Below are 26,696 nucleotides of genomic sequence, written 5' to 3' on the forward strand. Positions count from 1 at the left end.
TAAGTAGTAATTTTAACAATTTCAATGCTTTCAAACATGAACTGTGACTTGTATCTTTTTCTGAAAGGAATATCGTTTTTCGAAATTGGTACTTTATCCCCTACTTTAAACCGAGGTTTTTTGTATTGACTGATAAGATTATTGTAAGAAATTGATAAAAAAAAGTCTTTATTTTTGCCTCCTTTGGAGCTTTACCTGTAGATCTATTTACTCTACTATTCATTGTATTTTGGAAAGAGCTCATTTTTACAAGGTACTTAAACCTGCTTTCTTCCATGAAGCGACAAATAATGTTTTTCAAATAACTGATAGCTCTCTTAGCTACGGCAGCTTTTGTTTCACTTCTCGTTGAATAAATTTTAATTTTCTTTTGTCTTCAAAATTTTCGAAATTCGCCACCAAACTCTGTTTTGGATCAACCCATACTTTTTTTTGGGATGTTGTTTTTTCTTAGCATTTTTTTTGAAAGCTGATACAGCATCTGTAGAACACTTTGTTTTCATTGGTTGAACACGGACAAAACGAGAAAATACATTAACGCAGACTAATAAATACTTTACTCCGTTATTAAACTCTGACAATTTGTCCATGAAAGCCAAATCAAGACACCAAATTTCATTTACCCTCTTTGCAAATGCAGGTAATCATCTAAGATGTCGAGTTGCTTGACGGTTTTTTGTATAGGAATTTGTAGCGTGGAGAAAGGAAATAACCTTGCTTCTTGATAGACCGCTCGCTTTCTGAAGATTTATAACCGATCCAAAGGCAGTTTTTTTTCTTTGTTTGATTGTTGAAGTTTCGCTTTTTCAGATTAAGAAAGTGATCCAACTCCCTCTGTCCTTATTTTGGCATTCTTGTTTACAATGTTGTTCGGACTTATCCCTGTAGCATCAAGTATTGTGTAATAGGTATCAGAAAATTCAGTATTTTTTCTCTTCAATGCGTAAATAAAGTCAGTAAATTCTACATTTGTATCTCTTCCATCTATTAAAATTGGGTCACTGAGGGACAGTTCGATTTGAGGACATTTGAGTATTTTTTCCACAACTGACTCGTTTTTGAATGATTTCGTGTTAGTGCTGAACTCCTTGTGAAGAGGAACTAAATTTTGTGGGACGAAGTTAACTTGTTCCTCACTCTTGTCCAATTTGTTCACTTTTAATTTGAATTTTTGTTCGTAAAGCTGCTGAGGAATCAAAACAAACTGTTCCATTTCAAAAAAGACAGTTAATGTTAGACGGAGTTAAATTTGATATAAGTTCTATTCCTTTCCTTGAACTTAAAATCGCTCTCCTTTTTTTTATTCCAGTTTTTTTTAGAAAAAGCTAATGAATTTCGTCTTGATACTTTACAACGTCTTGTTTTTGAATTTACTGCAGTTCTCCTCCAAGCAGGTTTACGATGCACTCGTTTAGAAACTAAATAAATTCTTTTGGACAATTTTTTAGGTAAGTTCTTTTGAAATTCCGGGAATAACTTTGGAACGTTGTCAGACTAGAAAGATGTTTTGTTCTCATCACTCAAGAATATGGTCTGCTGTTTATGTTGTGGAAGGAAAGAAATTGAGGGAGTCGATCCACTATTTGTAAAAAATCGAAGAGAGTCGACCGTTTTGGGAGTTCGGTCAATTAGTAAATGACCATACGGAATCGAAGTTGCTTTGGTATACCACTCTTTTAATTGTGAACCTAAACCCAACTGTTGGCTCAGAGTGTTTATTTGCAGTAACTCTATAGAAGAATTGAACGAGACCAAATGAGTAATTTGTAGCTCTATGTCTCTTCCTATTCTACTGATGAACTAAATTGTGTTTAATATATATTGTGCTGAGTCCTTTATGTCTTCCAGCTGTTGCAATTTTAACGAAAACTTTAGAGCTGGAAATCTCCTCACAAGAGTCGTCAAAAATTATCAGATACTTTGTTTCGTTATTCGGGAGGTTTTGAATAAACTCAAAGCCAACTCCTTCTTTAAACTCAATGTTTTTAAAATCTTTGGACATTAAACCATAAAAAAATTGATAATGTTGATAGAAGTAGTAAATTTTATCGAACTCTGGTCAAAAAGTTCCAATTGTTAAACATTCATGTATAAGATGAGATTTCCCAGACCCGCTTGGACCAAACAACGAAATAAAAATTTGTTTTTTTTTGTTAATTGTCTTGTTCATAATTTAGGTGAAGGTAAAATATAACCAACTGTACAAGAAAGGATTGCAATCCAAAGTGTTGTTTCTTCACACGTTGTAGCCAATGTTTTTCGTACTATACAACAGACCAGAATTACGAGCATAACAAAAAATTGGGACAAAAAACGACTAGAGACCTAATAAAAGTCCAAAATATTTCCATGATTGTCGTTCTTAATTATTATTATCAAAGACAAAGTTACCCAAATTTAAGACTTTATCTGTGTGCTCAGTCATTTAAACGTTATCATTGGGATGATAGAAAAAGTGTTCCAACTGAATTGCGATGAAAATAAATAAAAGAATGAGATAGGCTTCTAAGCATTAAAAAACAACGAGAGCCAAAACACTGTCTCTTCACAAGAATTGATAACATAGAGCCTAGCAAAAAGGAAAATACATTCAAAATTTAAAAAAAAAACGAAAAAAAGAATAACTGTGTAACGCTAAAAAAAAGGTTTTTCAATTTTCTCATATTTGAAACATTTTTTCTCGGTTTTGTAAAAGATTAAAATAATTTTAAAAATCAATTAAAAGACAATAAGATTCGTTACAATCAAAGTACATAAAAAAAATTAGAAATATTAAATTTTGTCAAAAAAATTTTGAACCCAAGTTCCGTAAGCATAGGCTTTCTTCTCTGCACAGTGCAATGTTTTCTTGTGTCGGTAGGGGATTTATCTTCGTTGGAAATCAACTTAGAGGCTTTTGGACATCCAAAACTGTCCAAATTTTCCACATCCTTAGACAAGTAATTGGATAATTATACATTTTTCCAATTCTTTTGCAAAGTATTCAGTTGTAGGAGAACAATGTTGATGAATTATGGTTGGAAGATCTGATTAATCAACTTTTCAATTATTCTAGTTGATTCCATGTAAATTCTTTGTGTTGCACATTGCTTTAAATGTTGGCTTGTAGTCATTCCGTGGAAGGAATGTATATCACAACACAACTCAGTCCTTGAAAATGATTTCCCAGCTCCTCGACAATTGTTCCCTACAAGCACTCAATATCAAACACAACCTGAGTCATCCTCTTTTTAGCTGAGATAATTGACAAATGATTAACAATCTAGTAATTTAAAAATATGAGGATGACAAACTTTGATGTACAAATAAAAGAATAATCCAGTTATTTGACCTAGAAGACAGGAGGTGAGGAATTGCCGCTGCATGTAAAAATAACCTGGTCTTTCGTCTGTTTTTGTTTTTAGAGCTCCAGCAGAATCCTGTAAAATTGCATGTAGAGGAAAAATTTCGGATCTAGCTAGGAAAAAATCCAAAAGAGAGTTTCCATATCTAATTCTTCCTCCGGGAGGAAACTTTTGACCAATTTCTTCCAAATCGATATTTAGGTCCCAAGTTTTACAAGCTGCAAGAAAACAGTTTTTACGTTTTTCAGTCGTAGGGAACATTGAAAGTATGCTTCAGTAACAATTGAAAATGTTTACCAGAGTAAAGATATTCATTAACTCTGAGTTGTTTCGTCCAAAATAATGCCAGTCTTTTTGTAATTTTCTATATAAGGAAGAAGGGTTGGTAGATGATCTACTAGATTTTTAAACTCCTCTCTTTTCAAAACAATCTTTGTAAGAAAACTCCACTGATATCCGTTCCAGCGATGTTGAGAAATGGAAATTTATTAATTTTCAGAACAAAATGTTAGAGTTGTTCTGCGCAGTCGAGTATGAATAACCCACTCGAATTCAAAAATTTGGTACTCTACCTCTAAATTGTCCAAATTGGAAAAATTTTGCGCTTCAAGAGCTGTATATGAAAACGTTTTAAGCTCGTGATGTAACCTGACGTGAAAAAGCTTTTTAATTTGTGTCTGAGACCTGAGAAAATGTTTCTATAGCATCCAATATCCCAACTCATTCTAAGACGAAGAATGTTTCAACTGAAATTGTTTACTGAAAGACAAATACATAAAATCACCAAATGATCATCATCCAATATATAAAAAGACGTTATAATATTGCGCAGCAGTAGTTATTGAAATGTACATTGTTCAATATTGGAAAAATTTATAAGATTCTCAATCAATTCCTTGAATCCTTCCATTTTATAGCTGACGAAAGTCTCTTGTTTGAAGTCTTTGCTCTTTTTGCGTCAAAATTGTCGGATCTGAAGTAAACTGAAACCGGATTGTCCTGAACGTACTGTATAAAGTTAACTAGAGTCTTCGGTTTTTTTTCCAATGCTGATCTTTCTTGCTTTGTGACATTGTTGCAGCACATCCTGCATTTTTAGGTTCTTCTCAAACTCAGTTGGACTTTCTCGCATTTCCCAGTCCCCATTCAGCAGATCGTTCTTCAGGAGAAAAAATTTCTTGAATTCGTATTCTCCAATTCTCAGTTGTTTGTACTTTTCAAATGTTCCTTTTTCAAAAGTTTATCTTTTTTAGACTTGAAAAGTTGGTTCAGAGTAATTTTTTCCATTTCTAGATATTTGGGACACAATAAATCTACCAAATCTGTTTGGATGAGACCCAAGTCAAAATAAAAGGGGACGGAATCAGTACCCATTTTGGGTTGTGAATCTGTAAACATTTATGGAGCGCTCGATTAAAAAGGAGATACTTTGGAGAGAGACATTTACGTAACTTGAGTAAGCTGCGAGAAGTTGAATAAATGATTTGCTTAAAATTTTAAGACGCTCTACAACACAGAATTTCCTTTTATGCTAATGACATCATTGTTTTCAACCTTATTCTGAAGAGGAAGAAAAAAATGTGTCTTTTAATACTTTTCCCTTAAAAGGAATTCTTATCAGAAATTTTTAATTAAAAAAACTTTGAATCAATTTGGAAAAAGAGTCTTTGTGTTTAACATGTCTGTGTTGCATTAGAGAGAAGAAATGACAACAATAATTTGAACAAGTAAAACATGGAATTTTGTTAATCCAGTTTCTTGAATTCATTCATAGTTCAAGTGAGATTTTAAGTTGCACATGACAATCTCATTGGTTTCCCTATTTGGAAATTGAATTCGTTTATGATAAAGAAGTTGATTTCTTTATTTGGAAATTGGTTTCATTTATAATAAGTAAGTTAATTTCCTTACTTGGAATTTAAATTCTAAAGAAAATGATTTCCTTATTTGAACATATTAAATAATTTTACAGATTGGCAGCAGTTAAGTGCCAGGTTTTACAACAACTGTACAAAAAAATTTTCTGAAAAGTCGTTGTTTTAATCTGTATCTGTCAAAGATTATAAACCATATATTCTTACAAGTGAATATGTTGTTGCTTCACACAACAGTTTCTGTCCCCTGATATCACATTGTTCTGATTTCCACCTCCACCGAAGACTTGCTTCAAAAACTGAAAGATCTCTCCTATTTCTATTAGACAGTCGATTGTTTAATTTCATTATATAAACATCAATTCTTTGGTAAAATTTTGGAAGGATCAGGACTTGTCTTTACTCAGTTAGACAGAGCAGTACAGCACAATTATGAGAACAAATTTGTTAAGAAGTTACATAGTGTGTCCAAAAAAAGAGTAGAAAGAAGTTCGAGAGACATCTACTGCGAGCTGAACAAAGAAATGTCAGCACAAAAAAGATGATGGGATCTTCATATTTTGACAGAATTCAATCTCTTAAAAACTCAAAATATGAGATTGAATTGATGAAAATTGTTGATTGTTTGTTAGACGGTAATGGCTTAATTGACAATTCTTTGTCATATCTTGAAATTAGAAAGTAATAAATTTGTAATTAGATTACAATTATATACATAGTATCAGTTATTTGTTTTGATTTGAAAATAAAAAAAATCAATTTCTCATTTTATACATACCTTTTTTTCTAAACGTTTAAATTGATACCTCTAATCTGTTAAATGTCGAGTTTTTTAACAAATTGTTCTTTTAAAAGTCGATATTTCTTACAAAAATTCTTGTTAAATTTTGGGTTTTGGAACAATTTATTTTAATAAAAATCGAGTTTTCTCAACAAATTTTTTGCTGAATGTCGAGTTTTCATTCAAATTTTTTGTTTAAATATCAAAAACAGACTCCAATTGGATACAATAAAGCGCAAATTTTTTCCATATTTTCACCAGCTTACTGTATATTTTTACGCAAAAATGAAAACATTTATTAATTTTCAAATTAACAAGTTTTCATTTACTTTAACAATTTAAAAATCGAGTTTTCATTCAGGTTTGTTTTCTTAGAAATCAAATTTCTGCGCAGTTTTTTTCTTAAATATCCAAGTTTTGATCAATTATTTTTGTTAAATGTCGAGTTTTGATAATGCTCTTTCCGTTAAATATCAAGTTTTGTAACAAAGATTTTTAAAAATAAAAATTTTGCTTGATGATATCCCTATGAACAGTTTTAGAAAAGAAAGCTCACACAACAGAGATTATATTATAAAGAATATTTAAATACATCACCAGGAAAATGTATAACTGAACCTATAACTGTTCCGTTAAGATCGAGTACAAATGAAGATGAAAAATTGTACCAACTCGAATCTATCCAAATAGTGTTCTCACAACATACTCAGGCAAGTTTGGAATCTAATTCTCAAAAGGTCTAGAGCGTTCAAATATTGCTGGAGGATCAGTTGGCTGAACGCTGATTGGAGTTGTTGAATTTTCACCAGTCAGCAAAATTAGATTGTGGGTTGTTCCATCCTCTATGGAAGGTGTTGTCATTTATGGAGTAGTCGACAGATCAGTAGAACAATAGTACTGTGCCGGATCAAAATTCTGTTGATCGTTTGCTGACCGGGTGCTAGTATCAATACTTAGCTCGCTCCTAACAACGCTTGACACAGTTTGAAGCAAATTCCCTGACTCCTCCACTGAACTCAAAACTTGATTTACATCCGGACTAGAGAACCGAGAGTTGGGAAATTGCCCTTCTCCCAAAGGTAAGATATATTGAATGTTGCCAGTGACGCAGTTCGGCGGAAAATCCGCTCCCACAATATGAGGATAGTGCTGTCCCCTAATAACAGCAACTTCGTGTCCCATCGCTTGAGTTCCAAGCTGATTCATCGTAATTGGAACCTGACCCTGATGATAGGTGTCGAACTGTTGTCGCTGGTGTTCGTTAATATGCCGCGCAGTTATGGGTAAAGTGATCACAGACTCAAATAATCCGATTGATAAGTATCTAATACCTATCCGAGCAGTATACTCAGTGAAGTAAAATGTGTAAAGAAGACTGTTATTTTGCACAGTAAACTCCAATTTGTTCAGATGAATTGATAGAAGAGGTTTTGTAAGAAACGAAAGCAGTTTGTAAATGAACTTGTTGAAAACTGTGAAGTAGAAGTAAGTTAGAAAACAACAAATTTCACTTTATAGTAGGAAAAAGAGAATATCTAAGTTAGAAACAGATAAACGTTAGAACTGAAGTAGACTCTGTAGATAAGAAGATTGTGAATGTAGGAACTGAATTGTAGGATAAAGTTTTAATGAATAGTTAGCAGGACGATGAGGAACAGAGGTGAAATTAATTTTGAGGAAGTGAAAGAGAATGATAATGTCTAACTATGTTACTCGTATTTATATTGAACCCCGTCCAAAAAGAACAAAGTACCTAAAGAAGGAAACTTTTGTTGAAAAAGTGACGTTGGTAACCAAAACAGGAAATGAAAGATTTGTAACGTAACCAAATATGGAAAAATTTGTTATAAAAGTGATGCTTGTATACGAAATAGGAACCTCAACGCGTGAATAGAAATCAAATATAGTTTTTGAATAAAACATGTAACACATGATATGACTACTGGTTTATTAAATATGGATAGCCGAGTGGGAATGAATTGAAATTTTTTACCAAAAATGTCAAGCTCTGATAAATTTGTTCAACTTCGTTAAATTTTATATCAATTGCGGAAAGTGTTCCATATTTGGAACAGAATTTTTGTATATATTTGAGGGCCGAATTCCAAATCGAATTTTTACCCCTTCAGAATTGTAATCTGTGTAATAATGGAAAAACAACGCGCTTTGTACAGACGAAGTGATTGCTATGGGATCAGAAATTGGAATACAGTTTGCTTGAGCTAGATTTCTGTACTGTTCTAAAAATTCGGGAACAGAATTCAAAATATATAGAAATTTGTACTTGTTAATGTGTAGCTCTGACGATAAATCAAATGATTGTTTCATTATATAATCATCATACTTGAATTTTTTATGGAAAATGTTGCATATCCAAATCCTTTACTAAATCGGATTTAATCTGAACGCAAATGTCCAAGAAATTGTAAAAAAATATTAGGAATTAACATCAATCTCGCCATTTTTGTACGCATCGGCAATTCCTTCTTTCCTCTTGTATTTTTTTTCCAACAACTGTCAATGATTTTTGATCAACATTTTTCACAAATGAGTAAAATTTCACGCAACACTCTGTTTATGTAAAAGAAAGTTAAAATTAAGAAAAAATTACACAAAATTAAATCCATAATCTTCAGAACATTTTTTTATAGCGGGATTTTGATTGGTTGAGAGGTTCCAAGACAATAACGTTAATTTGTACAGTTTATATTTTTTCCTTAAATATGAATGAGTATTTGTTTTAGAAATCTTTAACATAGTTGTAAAACACATTCATGTGCTAATTTCAATATTCATTACAACTAGGTTTGTTTGCAAGCACCGAATTCTGTCAATTGCGGATAGACACAAATTTGATCAGCAGAGTTTGTAAAGATTGAAACAATTTGTTTGAATATGTTGTGAGTCATGATTTGAGTTTTTTGAGTTTACGCCAAGGAATGAATTCCCACATTTAAAGTGATTATTCATAAATAAATAAGGTATTTGTAAATGGAAGAATCTGACTGGTTTATTCATTATGTTCTAGAATGATCGGTTATGACAACAAGCTTCCTAAAAAGGAAATGATAAATTTCCATATATGGAATGATGCGTCATAGCTGCGTTCCTTAATTGTTTAAAAATAATTTCTTTCGTTCTCACTTTTTTATTTTCACAATTAGTTGCTCTTGACAATACCCGAAGTTGTTTCATCTTGTACCAAAACAATGCCTGCTCTCGATAGAAATCTCCCAGTGGAACCCACAAAGTGCAACAAAATGGTGGTGAAAAAGAATATGGCAAGACAAAAGCGGTCTTGTGATAGCGGGACTTTATATTGTCCCAAATGTCTACATTTCAGTACAAAGAAGAAAGAAGAATTGAATTACCACATTGCAAAGCATCACGCTACTAAGGATACAAAGCTAATTACTATGTTTACTGTATGCTTGGAGGAGTTTCCGAGTTTCTATTCTCTTCAACAATACAAGAAGTGAAAGCATGGAACTTCAACAAAAGTTGGAACAAAATGGAGTGCAAAGCTTAAAGAAGTTCTAGAATCAGGGGAACTGGAAAAGAACAACGAGACATCAAACGTTAAACTTCAAGCTGTCCAATAAGAATTTGAAAGAAGTATTCGAAAAACTCAACTGTGCAGCCAAGGTCAACTTGGCTCTAGGATTTATATTAAGGAAGGTGGATACGAACGAGTATCGATACTTCTACGCTCACAAGAAAAACACTTTCGTCAATAAATCTCATCTACTCAATACAAAAAGACGATATGCACTGACTACAAATGTGAGAATATTCTGCGCTATCTTAGAAACTATTCCAATGAAATGCATCGATGCTGTTCGTCCTGAACAGTTACTCAGACGATCAGATGTGAATTGTCTTGTATCGAATGGCTACGGCGAGACTTATAAAGATTACCTTTGCTTATTCCGAGCTATAGCTGTTCACTTATATGGATAATCGGAATTTGAAACCAATGCAAAAAATTTGTTTAGTGCATTCCTCCATGAATCTGGACATAATGCAATCAATTTCAGAGGGGTATTGATCAATCATCTAGTATTTGTTTGAATTGCAAAAAAGCAAAACATATTTATTTACGATTTTGACATTGTAGATGGAGATTTTGGTTGTAAACTTGCGAGGAGAAGTGTTGAAATGTATGACAAAAATATTAATTTATTTAGTTACAGCACCCACGTATGCTATGTGGATGCTATTAACACATTCGTTAAACGATTCCGTTGTCCCAGTTGCAATGCGTTCATTCAGAACTCGGGAATTTTTGATCGCCATGTTAAAACGTGTAAAGATAGAGTACAGCATTTTCACCCAAAGAGTGTGTATACATTGCTTGAGACCTTATTTGATAAATTTGACGGATTTGGAATTTCTTACAACGATGATCAAAAAATGTTCAAAAATTTGGCAATTTTTGATTTTGAATCGATATGTGTACCCACCGAGCAATTAAAAGACACGAATACAACCACTTGGATTGGAAAGCATGAACCAATCTCTGTATCTTTTTCCTTCAGTTTAATTGATGAACCTGTCTTCCTATGCGATAAAGATCCAAAAGCTCTCGTTATGTCTTTTGATGAAGCTATTGAAGACTTAGCAAACAAAAGTAAAACTGAAATGCGGACAAAGATTTCCTCAATTGAAGCGACACGAATTAACGCAATTTGCAAAATTTTAAATAAAAGAAAGGATCAAAACGCTTCAGCATTTGAGTGTGAAGTTGAACGTACCGAAGAACATGATGAAGCTCATATGTCTACGCAATTTCTCCAAATGCAGAAAAACCAGCTTTTGAACTTACAGTAACACTTTGAGCCTTATGTGAATTCTTTTCCTGTGTTCGGACTCAATAGTGGAAAATATGATTTAAATCTCATTAAGTCCTATCTCCTACCCTATCTTATTCATGAGAGCGACATTTAAAATACTGTAATTAAAAAGGCAAATCACTTTGTTTCTCTTAAGTTTGGTGATGTACAATTTCTCGGTATCCTCAACTTTTTCGGTGGAGCTACCTCACTTGATTTTTTCCTTAAAACATACAAGACAAGTGAGACTAAAGGATTCTTCCCCTATGACTGGTTTGAATCTTCCGAAAAGCTCAATGCAACTTTTTTCCCTCCTTAGGACTGTTTCTTTAGCGAACTGAGAAATTATCCACTGGAGAAGGAATTTACTGATTTCACTAAATTGCTTAACAGTGGATTTTCTCAACAAGAGTCAATAAAAAAATTGAGGTTGAAAAATGTTCCTCCATCCGGAATTGACAATTACAGTTACCTGAAAGTGGTCTGGGAGCAAGAACAAATGACTACATTCAGAGATTTTGTCAAGTGATACAACAACAAGGATGTTGTTCCAACACTGGAGGCAAGGCAAAAAATGATTGAGTTTTATCACAACCAGGGTATGTTTATAGGTATGTTAAAAATCGGATGAACACTTCCGAACTTGGGGAAATATCTGTCTTCACAAGTCAACCAACCACAAATTTTTTCAATTTGTTGAAGCTGACAAGGATTTACATGACAAAATACATGAGGATATGACTGGTGGTCCATCTATTGTTTTTATCAGAAAAGCAGTAGTTGATCAGACCTTCAAACAAAACTCTGAAAATCTTTGCAGTTCTATCGTAGCTATTGACTCTAGCCAATTCTATCCCATTTCAATGTGTCAAGAATTGCCTACTCGACTTTACACTCGATGGGAACTTGATACAGATTCTCAAAAATTTAGGACTTGAACAAACAGATCTCGAACATTTGAGAACATGGTTATGTCATATCTTCAATCACAACATCTTGAATATAAAATTGAGAGCTACTATGCAATCGGAAAACAGAAGAACAATGATTGTTTTAGCGCACACGGATTTTGCGCACATTGTAATACGGTGTGTGAAGCCATGGGTTGTTATTTGTATTTCTGTCCTTGACAAGAAGCTAAAGCAAGTCTCTCGGAAGAGGAAACACACAGAGGTAATAGAAAAAGAGAGCATGACGAATTGAGAAGAGATTACTTAAAAAGTAAAGGATATAAGATTGTTGAAATCTGGGAGTGTAAATGGTGGGAAAGTGTTAAAGAAGAAAAAAATGTCAGAAATCAAGTGAGAAAGGATTTTCCTTTCAAACTACCTTTGAAGCAAGAGTCTCTACTTGTTAAATAAGAGATGGAGAGATGTTTGGATACGTACAATGTGATTTGGAAGATCCCGAAGGCTTGAAGTACAAGTTTTCGATTTTCCCTCCTATTTTTAAAATTTTCAACAATAGTTGAGCTGATATTGGGGATTATATGAGAGATAACGCTGTTGAAAACAAATTACTGAAGAAACCTCAGCTAATGCTATATTCAAGTTTCAATCTGGAAAATGGAACAATTACTACTCCCCTACTAATTTTCTACATCAGTCTTGGTCTGAATTGTACAAGAATTCATAGATTTGTACAGTACACGCCGAGAAAATGTTTCAACATCTTTCTACAGTCAGTGGTAGACGCTAAAAGAGGTGGAGATGAAAATTCTGATTCCAACGTTGTTGCTGAGACTATGAAATTATTGGGTAATAGCTCTTACGGTTGTCAGATTATGGACAGAAGCAAACATAAAGAGACCAAATATTCTAATGATGAGAAGACGCACAAAGCAATCAATAGAAAAATTTTTGAGCGGCTGAACAATGTCTCAAAAGAGCTTTACGAAGTTGAGATAGCAAAATCAAAAATTGAACACCATGAACCTATAATAGTTGGCTTCTTCATAATTAAGTATGCTAAACTACGTATATTGGAGCTCTACTATATTTTCTTTGACAGATTTGCGATGTGGATAAATTCGAGGAGTTAGAGATTGATGCAGATTCTCTCTATTTAGCCCTATCTCATGAGAATTTGTATGATTGTATTCGACGTGCTGAAAACAAGAATGGGAAGCATTGAGAAGGCAGGACTGTAATGACTCTTTCCAAGCAGATGCTATTCAAAATTTCTTCTCTAGAACGTTTTGTTCTAAGCATAAGTGGCATGATAAACGGGAACCAGGCCTTTTCAAGGAAGGTAACAGATGTACGGAAATGATTTGTCTTTGTAGCAAAATTTAATGTTGCTACGATGCACAGTCTGACAAATACAAGTTCAGTAGTAAAGGTCTCAACAAAAGAGCACTAGAAGAGAACAGAGGTGGACCAATGGAGAAATATCCACGTGTGATAGATGAAATTATCCATCTTACTTCAACAAATAGAGGGTGCAGAACAATAAACCATTGGGTTGCTACGTAGGAGCAGAAAAATAAGGGACTGTCCTATATCTACCCTAAGCGCATTGTTCGGTCTGACGGTATTCATACAGCACCGTTCAACATATAACTTGGATCGTTTTACTATTTCACAATCCTTTAATATTCACTATTTCATTTATACTGTGTAATTTTATACTATTTTAATTCATTTTTTTCGCTCAGTTAACTTTTTCCAATTAATGAGCGCGTAAAAGACAATTGGTACACAATTTATTCAAACAATTAGGGAACAATATTTGCAATTCTCCGAAAGCTTAATAACCAAAATTCAACATGTCACATAATTACCCCTCAGATAGTAAGGGTAATTGAAAACCCACGCCAATTAATTTCACAACTTAATATGAACTAAAATTTGTAAACAAAAATTCAACATGTCACATAATTACCCTTCAGATAATTAGGGTATTTAATTACCCACGCCAATTGAATATTCTATTGTTCTCAAGTAAACACTTAATAAAAACACAAAAATGATTAACAACACAAAATTTCAGCCAATCAGAAGCGTCTCCCAACCTACCCCCCACACTTGCACCGACTATACTACTATTATAATGTAACCAAATATTGTAAAAATATTGTAAAACCTATGCCCTATCTTAATACATTGCGGAGGCTATAACTAATCTCAATACAATGCGGCGGCTATAACTAATCTTAATACACGGAGATTCTATTCTTAATCTTTTTACATGTAGCTTTTACCTAATCTTAATACATGCAATTGATACCCTATCTTAATACATGTGAGAAGCCCCTCACTCCTGGAACGCCGCTATACCCTATCTTAATACATGCGGACCTCCCCCCTCCCTCGGGGAGGGTGGCTCACTATAATACTACTGAGAAAAAATGTGTATTTTTTGGGGAAGCAGAACTTACATCGGTTGTAATAGAGTCATATCAAGTCCCAAGGGCCGCTGAGGCATCACTATATACGGTAAAAACTAGCAGTTAATTGAATGCACAAAGTTACAGTGCTTTACCTTTCTCGGCCAATCAGATTCGTTGAAAAACCTATATTTTCTACCAGTTATTCATCTATGAGATTTAGTATAACAATTACAATTCAACAATTCCGGTTCAGGTCTTCAAATTAGTCTGCAAGCCACAGCCACTTCCTATTTAATGTAGATTTATCATTTTTTTCTGAAACAATTGCTTGGAGGGAAGGGATAAATTGGACTTGACCTACTTTTTTTTATTCATTTGTTTTATCTTGCAAGATGTTATAAATTTCTTACAAAGTTGTCTTATAGATACGTATAACGAGATGCTAGACGTTAACATCTCTGAAAATTCATTTTTTCTGATTTTACGCAATAAAACTGTTTTCCATTATGATCTTGCATGGTCAAAATTGTGTACAAAAAGAGAGAAAAATTCTCCAGTGTTTAGAAAACGCTGCTTAAAGCGTTTAGATTTTTTTACAGCAAATTGGGTTGAATGATCGTCAAATAGTGACGAATGAACTTAGTGATCTAAAGCGAGGAGATTGACGCAAAAGCCAAATATCATACTTAAATTGTGAGCAAAATCTGTCATGAGTAGTATATTTTTTCACACCAGACCTTAACAATGCAAAATCCTAAGAAAGCCTATTAAGAAACATAAGCGTCAACTTGATTTTGTAAAATTTTAGACGACGCCTATTTTGAAATACTTTTTAAATTTAACTAATAAGGCATTTCAAAGATAGGCAGTCATCTTGTTTTGTCTTAAATTATATATAATGCACAAAATATGCCCCCCCCCCGTACCCACAAAAATTATTATCAATTTTTCAATCCTACTTCTTTTCTGCCACTAGTTTCTACAGCTGGATGCGCAATGATGTAATCCAACTAAATAAGTACTTGTTAAAAGAAAAATAAAGGAATAAACAGTCAATTTTTAACGTTAATTAGGGTAAGTAGTTCTGCTACAAATTTAAATGGTGATTCCAAAAATTTTATGCACAGCATAAATGTTTATGTAGCAGGTTTCAAGTATTTTCATAAACAACTTTCATTTTTTAACAGTCTGCCTATTTTCTTTGAAAACGATTAACGCATACCAACGAGCATCACCAGCAACCTGTTGAGAAATTTGTTTGATTAAAATTAAAGCTCAACTCATGCAAGCAACTATTTTTTGAAATGAGAACATTGAAATTGAATATTTTTGAAATGCTACGTCTCATTTTGATCAAGTTTTAACCATAAATGGATTTGTTTAAAAAAATTACTTCTGGCGTGATTAAAAACTTTTAAGCTTTAGAATTTTAGGTTGGCTCAAATTTTTGATGTTGTTGGTTCCATATTATAATTATTGATTTTCAGTTTAATATCAGTAAAAAATTCATTTTGTAATACGATACAGGTAGAAAGGTCTTTCTCTTAAAAAACTCTTTAATTGCATATAAAAAATGGTCAAAAATAAGTTACAATAACGAATTGAGAAAAAAGTCAAATGAGTTCCAATTTGTGTTTTTTCTAGTCTCCATCTTTTGAGTCAGATTAGAACTAATCTCATTTTTTATTTTACAAGTCCTGTTAATTGATATTGTCTAAATTAAACTAAGAAGTTGTTAACAGCTGAATATCATTTTGTTGAAATTTGTATTCTAGCCCTAATTGGACTTAAATTTATCTTAAATTGAATTTTTCTTAATTTTTTATTACACACTCCGAAGTTTTTTTAAGTGATCTGAAAAAAGGGTTGGTCGAAACAGTCAGTATTATTGACCAGATCAGATTTTTCCTTTTCAGTTTTTTTGGCAGCTTCGGCTCTCTATGCATACGAATTCTCTGTATCATTAGCCCGAAATTATGACGCCAGTCACATTTTGATGCATTTTCATTCTTAAGCTTTCTCAATATTTAATTGATAGTTCTTAATATTTATTCTCTTAGGTCACATTTCGTACATCTAAAGTTTGAATTGGATTGAATGCAGCATAATTATGGGAAATAAACTAAAAGTTTCTTCTAATCAGGATAAAATTTAATTTTTTTACATTTTAATTGCACGGTGTAATAATATTAATTTCCAAAATTCGTTGCAAACGATATTTCATTCAATGACACTAGTAATAGTGTCGGTTTTTTCCAAAGTCGCTCTTCTTTTTTCCTCCTGTCTTTCCGGGTTCACGAACAAAAACATGGAATGAATACCGACAAGCAAACCCGGGCTAACATTGGGCCAAGTTACCCTCGCAACGCTAGTCATGTTTTCAGCATCGCATATGAGCAGATACGAAAGACCCGTATTACAGTGAATTGTGGCTAAAACAACCCCGTCACATTCGAGTCTATTTTTGTCGTATTTCAGACTCGGGGATAAATTCCGAGGCACGAAACAGGGTTCGGACGGCCACGAACCCTCTTCGTACCAGTACACGAGGTTATTGTCTGTTTTCTTGACGTCAATTCGACCAATAGCATAACTTTGAACTTTTTTCCGACTTTCTTCGTCACTCGGTCGACACAAACACCACATATAGCTGTACTCTTTTCCATAAAACATATCATTAATACATGGAAATTCAACATCGGCTGTTGAAATATTTGTTCCAGAAATTTGTTCACGTTCATTATCGCTGGCGTTTTTCAAATTTACAACGAACCGCTTGCAACGAGCGTTCAAAACCGAATCGCTGGGACTGTATGTTTTGAGAGTATCTCGGAAAAACATATTCAACGCGTACAGTGACGTAAAACAAACACAGTCTAAAACTATTACCTTATTTGGTATCTCTTCGTAACAGTTCACGTGATGAAGCGTGAACAAAGTTTCCTTCGTTTCAATTTTGGCCAAAATTTTCCCCGAAGTTTTGCAGATGACAATAATAGTTGGTTTGAGATCTTTTTGTATTGTCAAACAGTTGGCAAAACCTCGTTTAGAGCCGAAAATTGTCATTCTGATCATACGAAGCATGTCAGCGGCTATCGGCTGACGAATAAAAACTATAAAGTTGGGAGTAACAGAAAAACTGTGATTATAATTCACGTATCTGTGTGTCGCCATCGGAATTTCTGTTAGTATTTTCGGCTTATCGTCTTTGTCTAAATAGTAAATAGTTTGTTTAGCCTTTTCGAAAGCAGAGGTCAAACCAATTTTCTTGTAGATAGCAAGACCGTACATTTTCAAATCGGGTGTCTGTTGGTCGGGTTCATCTCGCATTTTGGCACCCGGAATGTCGCTTCTGTCAACTTGCCAGTGGGCACAGGTTCCAATGAAGTCTTGGCACTTGTCTGACTTTGACAGATCAAGCCTCTAGAATGAGAACCGGTTCCCTTTTTTGTGTTTCAAATAAGAAGCAAAAGTGAATTTTCCGTAGTTGAATAAATCTGAAGATGAGCAATTGAAAAAGAACAAAAAGTCCCTGTTTGGTGTGATTAACTAAATAGATTACCCAATTACTTGATCGTCAGATAAATTGATTCCTCAAAAATTGCATAGATTTATTTATTTGGGCAAGTCTGATTAAAAAGGTTAATACTTTTAACTCCGATAAAAATGCTTCAAATTGATCAAAACAGAAAACATGTGTTTCATTCAAATGACAATAATAGACTTTGGTTGATCCAAACTTCAATCCAAATAGGTCTATGGAAAGAAAATTGGTCGAATATTATTGTTCAAATTTCTTGCAAAAAAATTTTTTATCTTGGCTTTTAAATGAGACTACAGCTTTGCTTTATAATTAAGTAATTTGTTTCTACATTAATATAAAACAGTTTCCTGCTGCAAGTGTTTCAAGAACAAATTAGTAAACATGCGATTCAATGGGAACTTCGTCAGTTTCACTCACAATTTCTGAATGACTTTTTGTCTTGAATTGAATAACAATTGAAATTGTGTATCAACATTTTTTTATTTCAAATAAGATCGCAAAATCTGGCGCGCGAAGCTGAAAACAAAAATTATTTCACAGAATTTTCAAATAAATTTGCCTCTTGAATATGCAATATCTAGAAATCCGTAAGAAAGTATCTTCACTATGTTTTGAGTTTTCGACAACAACCACCTATAAAACCTTTTGTTCAACTTTTTGAAAAAATAGCACATTTAGTGGAATACGCCAAAACATTTACAAAAAATAGTGGAATAAGCCAAAAAAATAATGACAAACAAAATGATAGAATAAAAGCCCAAAAAAAAATTTCAAAATTCATTTCGATGATTTTTAGGCGCACATAACTTCAAAGTGATACCACATAAATTAATTGGAGACGCACTAAAAATAAAAAACACTACTGATGAAAAAGAAGACCGGCATGAATTTTGAGCAAAACTCAAACAATGTGGAAAAAAATAAGCGTCAATCAGATTAGGATTATTACGAAAAATAACTTACGGCTACTTTTTAACACCGGCGATTTACAGTGCTCTGCTGGTTCACCTATTTTATAAAAGAATACATTACAAAACCCCTAATTAAAAATACTCAAGGTGCCAAATTACACATTGCTATTATACCCAATTTGTTCCCTTTGCTCTTTTTGTTCCATAATCCCAATACAATTTACCACTTGGTAATACAAGCACGTTTTCTCGTTTTTTAGCTGATATATTATTCACTTGTTTGATTGTGATAGTTCCATATCAACTCCCACGGACATCTAAGATATGATCAAATACCTTAAATCAATATTATGCAAAATATTGGTTCTGCTAGTTTCAATATTAGGATAAAATGTTGGGTATATTTTGGTTATTTTTTATATTGGGTATTTTGGCATTGGGTATTTTGTCCTGACACATTTAAAAAGATGGGTGGAAGCAATTTTTGAAGTTTTTAACTTGCACAAGATTTTAAATGTAACCAAAGGATCTTGTCAATGCCATATGCATTCATTTAAATAGCTCTAACTTTTACTCTTTCAAACAACTTTCAAAATATAATTTTTTAATTTTTGATTTTCTGCAAACAAAAACTAACGAAACAGCTAATATTTTTCATTTTTCCACCCCTGAGATTCACAGGAAACAGTTTAGAGGAAGTTGTTTTTAAGAGTTCTATTATCAAACATGAAATCTGATTCAAAACGTGAGTGGTGATAGGATATTTAAATTCAATGTATTCATTTTTATCTCAATCAGCGTCGTTTTTAGAGTAATCATTCATTCACATTGAATCTTTTTATGGTCAATTAGCTCCTCTAAGCTGGTCTATCGGCAATCATTTCAATGACAATAGCTTATAAGTTTGTATGTTAATTTTTTTGCAAAATAGTTTCAAAAAAATAAAACAGATTACTTTTAATAAAATCTTAAGGTCTTCTTTTTATTATTGAACATTTTTTGTTTTCCCCAGCAGTGCATTGGTTTTTAAGACATTTGGTTTAACATTGTCTTCACTGACCATTATTTATGTTAATTGAGACCTCGAATTCAATATATTTGAACGATTTCTCTCTCTGCAAAACCATCAAATTGTTCGAAAAAAGCAACGTATTCTTCATAGAAAAATTAAGGCCGTAGAAACATTCATTTTTTTCAATTTTTAGCTTCGAGTGCATGCATGTAACACTACTTACAAGTTTACCCTTTTTGATATTTTTCGACTATCTAAAGCCGCATTTTTTAAACAAACACACCAGCAGATATTGCTCTGGCATTTGAGAAAATATATTTCTTTATGCACAAGAACACTACAAATACAGAGATTTTTTGTAGATGGTATTAATAGCATGAAATTTTAGCATCCACAAAAAATATGAAACAATAAACTGAGGCTGTATTTTATTCAGTAATGAAAGCCCTTGATTGTCATTTATTGAGAGAGTTGTTATTAGTCATAAAACCTCAACCATGGTATTTTTTCAATTCAGATAGCTAATATTCTATTTTAAGTGGAATTTTAGGACGCAAAAAAAGCAGATGGTAAATCTCCGTCTTCCTCGCTAGGGTTTGGATTACTAAACTACAGTTGGTTCTCAGCAACTATGATAGAAACTTTTTGGGTTGTTTTGGGTCTTTTACATTCGATTCATTTTTTTCTGTTCGACGTTTTTGTTCTTTTGTTTGGCATTTTTATTGTTTCACAAACGCTTATAGCTTTTCAAATGATGTACTAATATCCTTTTTTTACAAATTAGAGTCAATACAACTTTGAAAATAACAGAAATGGTCATTTTTTTCATTAATAAACAACATTAATCTTTTTTCATTCACAATTTTTCCAACTTATGTGAAACTCGCTACTCAATTTTTTTAAATCAAAAACCTCAAGCATTTTCTACACAGAAATGGGGGAGAAGAAATCAGAACAAATTTATCAGTACAAATTTATCAGACAAAACAAATTTATCGGTACTTTACAAGTTTTATCAAAATAGTTTTTTTTCAAAAAAAAACATTTAACTTCGACAGAAAAAAAAACAACTTAATGGGTAAAAACAATCAAGAGATGTTTTGCTAAGATCCTTTCAAGAAATTGATGATCCTATTATCTCGGATGCTTTGCTATAGGTTGGACGAAGTCTTGTTTTACTGTTATCTTTATCGTTTTATGTTTTCCTGTACATGTTTTCAAAAAAGTTTAATTGAAAAAAGGAAGGAAACGGTTCCTGAAATGTCTTGGGTAGGAACAAATGTGCACTAGGGTCCATCTTGTACAGCCGAAGAGACTCACCCACTACATAAATAGAATTGTTGAAGTCAACCGCTGCAATGTTGCAATTGTCACTGTAGCCCAGAATAAACGGGTGAAAAAACGACAGCACTCGGAAAAATGGGTTTCTGGGCCGAACTGAAGTTCCAAACTCCGAGAAATAAGGTCTTTTGTTACGCATTGCTTTCACATAAGCCTCTGTTTCCACAAATTTTGAGCTATACGCAATTTTTCCTTCGGGTTTGAACTCAAATTTCTGGATTTTGGAGTACCCGTCGAAAAAGTGGTTTAACTCGGTTTTCCCAGCATGGAACAACCCAGGGCCGTTTTTCAAAAACACACCCTGGTTCAGCCATTCCGGTATTTGGCCGGAAATTATTTTCCCAGTTTCGTTTTGGAAATCGTCCGGTTGTTCTTGGAAAAATACAAGGTCCATTTCGAATTTGTGCGAATTTGCAAACTTGGTTTAGAAGTAAGGTCGTTTCTATTTAGCAGTATTTGGAGACCTTGTATCAAGGTAGCGAAAATTAGCTATGTGTTAGTTCTCTTGAACTCTAGTTTTGTTATCTTTACAGTTAAAGAGACCTATTTATTCTGTAATAAATTTTGATTAAAATTGTTGATATTACAGTAAGTATAGTTGTACTTTTCACCACCTGAATTTAAAAATGAAAAGACGAGCAAATTAAATAGCTAAAACGTAAATGTTAGTCAACTTCTTTTTAAAATAATTGTTTTAAAAATCAACGAGGCGATAAAGTATCAATTCTTGAAGAAGAAAGTTTCGATCTATAAATCGAACATTTGGTCTGAGGAAGAAAATATTTCAATTTAAAATCTTTTCGGCGCCGTTTCGAAATTAATTATTAAAGAATTATTTTTAGTTGCCTTTAATCAGTTTGTCAGCAAGAATGGAAAATGTTTGTCTAAAAATTGAAAATGAACAATTTCAGGAATAAAGAACAGTTTTTTGCAATCTATTACTGAGCTGTTTACAATTGTGTTTGGTGAAACTTAACCGATAAAATGAACTAAAATTGTAAAAAAGATCAAATTTATTAACCAATTATGCAAAAACATGCATGTGTGTAGTTTGTACGGCAGATTTTCTTTGTTCATGGCTGATAAGGGTGTAATGAAGGGTAATGAGGAGCACAAAAAACTGATCAAGTTCAGACTAAATGGGAAAAGAAAAAAACAAAGGAATACATTAAGTAGGTAAATAGAGAACTAATACCCTTAAAACATGTAAAGTACCACTGGCGCATATACACAGTTACATACACTCTTAAAGTCTCTTATACTAGCGAGGATAAAATTTCATTTGGAACTAATTACCTAACCGCATTTTCTTTCAACTGCTCATCAATACACCCTCTTTGAGCCCCCCCCCCCCCCCTCCGAATCCTCCCTTCCCTATCACCAACTGAAGTACCAGTCACCCGTTCTTCAATTTCCTCCGTTTCTGGAACTTGGCCTTATTTCATTGCGATTGAATTCAGTTCGTGGTACAATTAGTTCACTATAATGTTTTTTTAGCCCCCCCCCCCCACCGCTATTGAGAAAAAAGGACATCAAATCTTTTCTTTCTTGTTAAAATCAATCAGTTTGAATCAAATTGCAAGCTAGGATTCCATGAAGCATTTTATTTTACAAAGCAGCAAAGCAGCAAACCTTAATACTTCAAAAAGCAGACAGTTGTAAAATTGGACTTTTGAAGTAATTTGTTGTTTCGTCTTTTGAAGCGTCATTTAGAAAAATTAAACGTCTCGAAGGGGGAGTTTTAAAGTCAGCACAAAGGGCGACAGAAAGAAAAAATTGAAACTGAGCGAAATGGTGATTTTATTGTTTATGATAAATAAGGAAAATTGGATCTGCACCCCCCCCCCCCCCCCAAGCTTATAGTGGGCATATAATGCAGCCGAGAGCTTGTAATTAAGGGGACATAAAAACACTTGGGGGGGGGGGGGGGGGGTTGGGGCAGAATAGATCCGGAAAATTATGATTGCTACTATGCGACCTATGTAATATGAGTCTTTCTTGAATCAAAGGAAATAAAATGCAAAAAATGCAATTTGATAGGTTATGGTCGTTATAATGAAGTTCACAAGGGTAATAAATTATTGAGAACCCTAGTGAGAGCAAGGATCTCTTCTCTCTCCCATTTACATATTCTGTGTTGCTAACGTGCACGTCAATGTGCAAGAAATGTTATAACCACTGAGAAGGGGGAAGAGGGGGCGTTAATGCACAAGCCCACTAAGCATTAAGAGTAGAAACGGGCACAGGTCAGCGAAATACGAAAACAAACAAACGTTTACAAAACTTCAACTGTGTGGCTGTATAAAGTCGTAGCTAAGGTCATGTGAACCGTCGATATTTCCAAACGTTGAACATTTTGGGATCTCACCCCCCCCCCCCCCCGCTTAGAGGGCATATATATTTTAGCCCCACCCCCCCCCCCCCCCCCGGCGCAATTGCTATATTCTTACATAGAAACGTGCTATATAATACACGTAGTTCGTAAATAAGTGGGTGTGTGTGTGTGGGGGGGGGGGATTGTGGGATACGAATCAGAATAGATTCAAGTTTCGGTGTAGTCTAACATAAAAACTGGATCTTTTCCGTTTGTGCCCCCCCCCAGTACGTTATGCTCCCCCCAGTGACAGAGCACGTGTCATTACATAGTAAATCATTATGTAAAAATATTGCACGTGCGTCTGGGGGTTGCAAATAATATGCACCCACTAAGCTGGGGGGGGCACAAACGGAAAAGATCCTAAAAACTCAATTAATGTCTGAATAAACGGATAAACTGACTCTAGAATCAAAATATTACAAGAGAAAAAAATTAGAAACGTCAAGAGATCTCTTGAAATGTGACACTTTACCTTCACCATCCTTACTCCAAATTTTCAGCAACTGCATTTAGTGCAGATAATTTTTTGATGGGGCAAAGATTGGGTGAAAAAGATACAGAAGAGCATAACTCATCATATTAAACGAACCCTTAATTTGATTTAAATTTTACCTGTCAACTGAGGAAAAGGATAAAAACAATCAGCTAAGCCTGTTCATAAGCATGTTCATCACTTTTTTTCCAACTTTCCGCAAAAACAATCGGATATCGGATTTTAGAAGAAAAATTAATATCTAACAAATGGAGTCAAAGACATTACAAGGATCTTGATACCTGATTTAGAAAGAAGTCATTTAAACACTGGAAGAATTTCGAGATTTAGTTAACTCTCTCAGTTGCATTAATTTTTTTCAGTTCTATTCTGTTTCACCCCCCCCCCCCCCAGTGTTTTTTAAGACCCGCAGTTACAAATCATATGTTTTTATATAACACGTTACTATGTAAGAAAGTAGCACGTGGGCATGGGAGTCATAAAAAATTTATGCTCACTAAGCTGAGGGACCGAAACAGAATAGATACCTTTTTTCTTATCTTCTTGAAACCATTCGTGTACTTTGTATTTCAGTAGCTTCTATATACAGGGGCAACCATTCAACTGAGTTATTAATTGAAAACTGAACAAACCCGATCAAACAAAATCAATCTAGAACTAAGTTCAAGAAAACAATTTGGCACTCATCTTGCTAAAAACGCCAAATATTAAGCATCAGGGCACAATATTACTTCGAAAAATAAGTTTTTCTCCAGAACTAATCACATTGACATCATCACGCTAAGCATGAAAAAAAACGCTGCCTCGCCAAATTGCTCCTTTTGCGACGAGAAAACAACTTAATTAAATGTTACATAATGCTAATCATATAAACGACGAAACACAGGTCTCTTTTTTGTTGTCTTGTTCTTTTTACTCAAAAATTTTTGTTCCGACCCCTCTTGACGACTTTAGTCGACCGATATAATCATTATAGAGAAATGAGACTGGTATCATTAGAAAGTTTGTCCAGCGTAGAATATGAAACGAAAAATAATTTTTTTATTTTCGCTTTTTACACGGAGTTATCGAGGTTTAAACTTCTGAGAATTTAGAGTGAATTTCGTTGTTTTTATTCACATTTTCCGGAAATTTAAATTTTAAGGAATGGTGTTGTTGATTTAATTTTTAAAGACTGAAAAATATTGTCGCTATTTTTATTTTTTTTTTGTCAAAAATTGTTGGCTGATTATTTCAAAATTAAGCACTTTTCATCAAAAACAGCATGAAATAAGCTTCTTTGGTCCACTTTGATTAAATTTTGTGGAAAGTACACGCCAAAACACCACTAATACAATTTTCATAGACTCAAAATGGGGATATTATTTCTTTAAAATCTGTTGAAAGAGCTCTGTAATTAAAACTTTGCCCCTTTTGCTACATTAACTCATTGATTATCGAAAACGCAGCATTTAATTTTGATTTTTTAACTAACAATTTATCTATATCTATAGCACTCAAAAAATAAAAAAGTTTATATTAAGGACGAGCACCATAACCAGGACTATCTTTTGACAAATCTTGGCCGGTTACCACCAGATTTTAATCAGTCAATGTTTTTTATTTAAAAACTGATCTTTTTAATACTAATCAAAAGAACAGAACGTTTGAAGTCAAAGTTCAGTAATGAGAGGTCCAATTGGCTTCGTAGGCAGCTCCCAAGCTCCAAAATAATGAATCTAATTTTTTACCTGAAAGCTTATAGGCGTTTTAACTTTTGAAAATTTTGATTTTAAAATAAAAAATGGCCTATTGAATTTTGCCTCTATTTTGTTCCTAATTTGGTCAACTTGTAGTTTAGTATCAGCAAAGCTTCTTCTTTCTTCTCAATTATATTTAATCTCTATTGAGGATTTAAGCCTCAAGTTATGAATTTCTGGTTTTGATTTTACTAGATTTCAATTTTTTTGTTTTTAGATATTTGCTAGTTTTTCTCGTTTTCTAGTTTTGTCCAATTATTACATTATTGACAGCTCTCATATCACATTATTGGCGTTCAAAATAAGGCACAATTGAAAAAATTTTAATCTTAAAGGACATAGGTTATGGTTTTAGCGACTTCGAAATTACTTTCTTGAAGAAATTAATTAAATTTTTTATTTTGCCTTCTACTCTTGTTTCTACTTTGCCGTTTGTGTCGTATGAATTTTTCCGTATGATGACACGTTTCATTAGTTTTTCATGTAAGAATAAATGTGCCGATATTCTAATTTTAGTAGATAGCTGATTGCTTTCATGACTTTGAAAACAATTGTTCTCCATTAAAAAAACTCTTTTTAACTTCGCAATTTTGTTCTTGATGTATCTATTTGTTATTTAATCTCGTTAATTACAAGTCAAATATGACATCAATGGTGTCAAGGTAGGGGGTCAAAAGAGATTGGTGTTACAAAATTTAATGTTTTTACAGAATTTGTTTGTTTGACATATTCTGGATAATTATAAGCCCTTTTAAGCCCTTTTTTAGACAAATAAACGAATCAATTTAATTGTTTCTTTTTGTAGCTCATGACTTTGAAAACAATTGTTTTCAGAAATATCTTATATAAGTTACATTTCTTAACGTTTGTTCTTTTTCATCTATTTGTAACCTAGTCTCGTCTATTACAGTTCATATTTGATATTTTTATTGTTGAGGGAAGATGGATTCGTACAAAAACTGATGTTTGTAAAGATTTCGATATGATTTTACTGGTTTCGACATGGATTTTTCACAAAAAAAGTAGTTTTTGTTTGTTGTAATATTTGACGTTCTTTTTGTAGACGCAAGACACCTTGTGGATATTCTGGATATTTGCAGGCCCCAATGGCTTCCTT

At 33.2% G+C, this 26,696-nt stretch overlaps 2 protein-coding genes across 2 annotated transcripts in view; both read right to left on the bottom strand.

The window, feature by feature from the left end:
• The window catches only part of LOC142339098 (elongator complex protein 4-like), a 323,966-nt gene that overhangs the window by 72,076 nt on the left and 225,194 nt on the right, over positions 1-26,696 (bottom strand). The gene's annotated exons all lie outside the window — the stretch shown is intronic.
• Positions 16,293-21,428, bottom strand: LOC142339748 (beta,beta-carotene 15,15'-dioxygenase-like). The gene is made up of 2 exons (XM_075390001.1): positions 20,880-21,428; positions 16,293-17,583 (listed from the first exon to the last, which is right to left on the bottom strand). Exons 1-2 carry the CDS (start codon positions 21,362-21,364, stop codon positions 16,383-16,385), a joined length of 1,686 nt encoding a protein of 561 aa, XP_075246116.1. The 5' UTR covers positions 21,365-21,428; the 3' UTR covers positions 16,293-16,382.

The sequence above is a fragment of the Convolutriloba macropyga genome, chromosome 5, assembly GCF_964194025.1.
Source record: "Convolutriloba macropyga chromosome 5, txConMacr16.3, whole genome shotgun sequence".
In the NCBI taxonomy this organism is placed as follows: Eukaryota; Metazoa; Xenacoelomorpha; order Acoela; family Convolutidae; genus Convolutriloba; species Convolutriloba macropyga.

Coding starts and splice junctions, on each gene's coding strand:
- LOC142339748 (XM_075390001.1), bottom strand. CDS start 21,364: ATGGACCTTGTATTTTTCCAAGAACAACCGGACGATTTCCAAAACGAA. Junction 17,584..20,879: donor CCCAAGACATTTCAGGAACC/GTTTCCTTCCTT, acceptor CTCATTCTAGAG/GCTTGATCTGTCAAAGTCAG.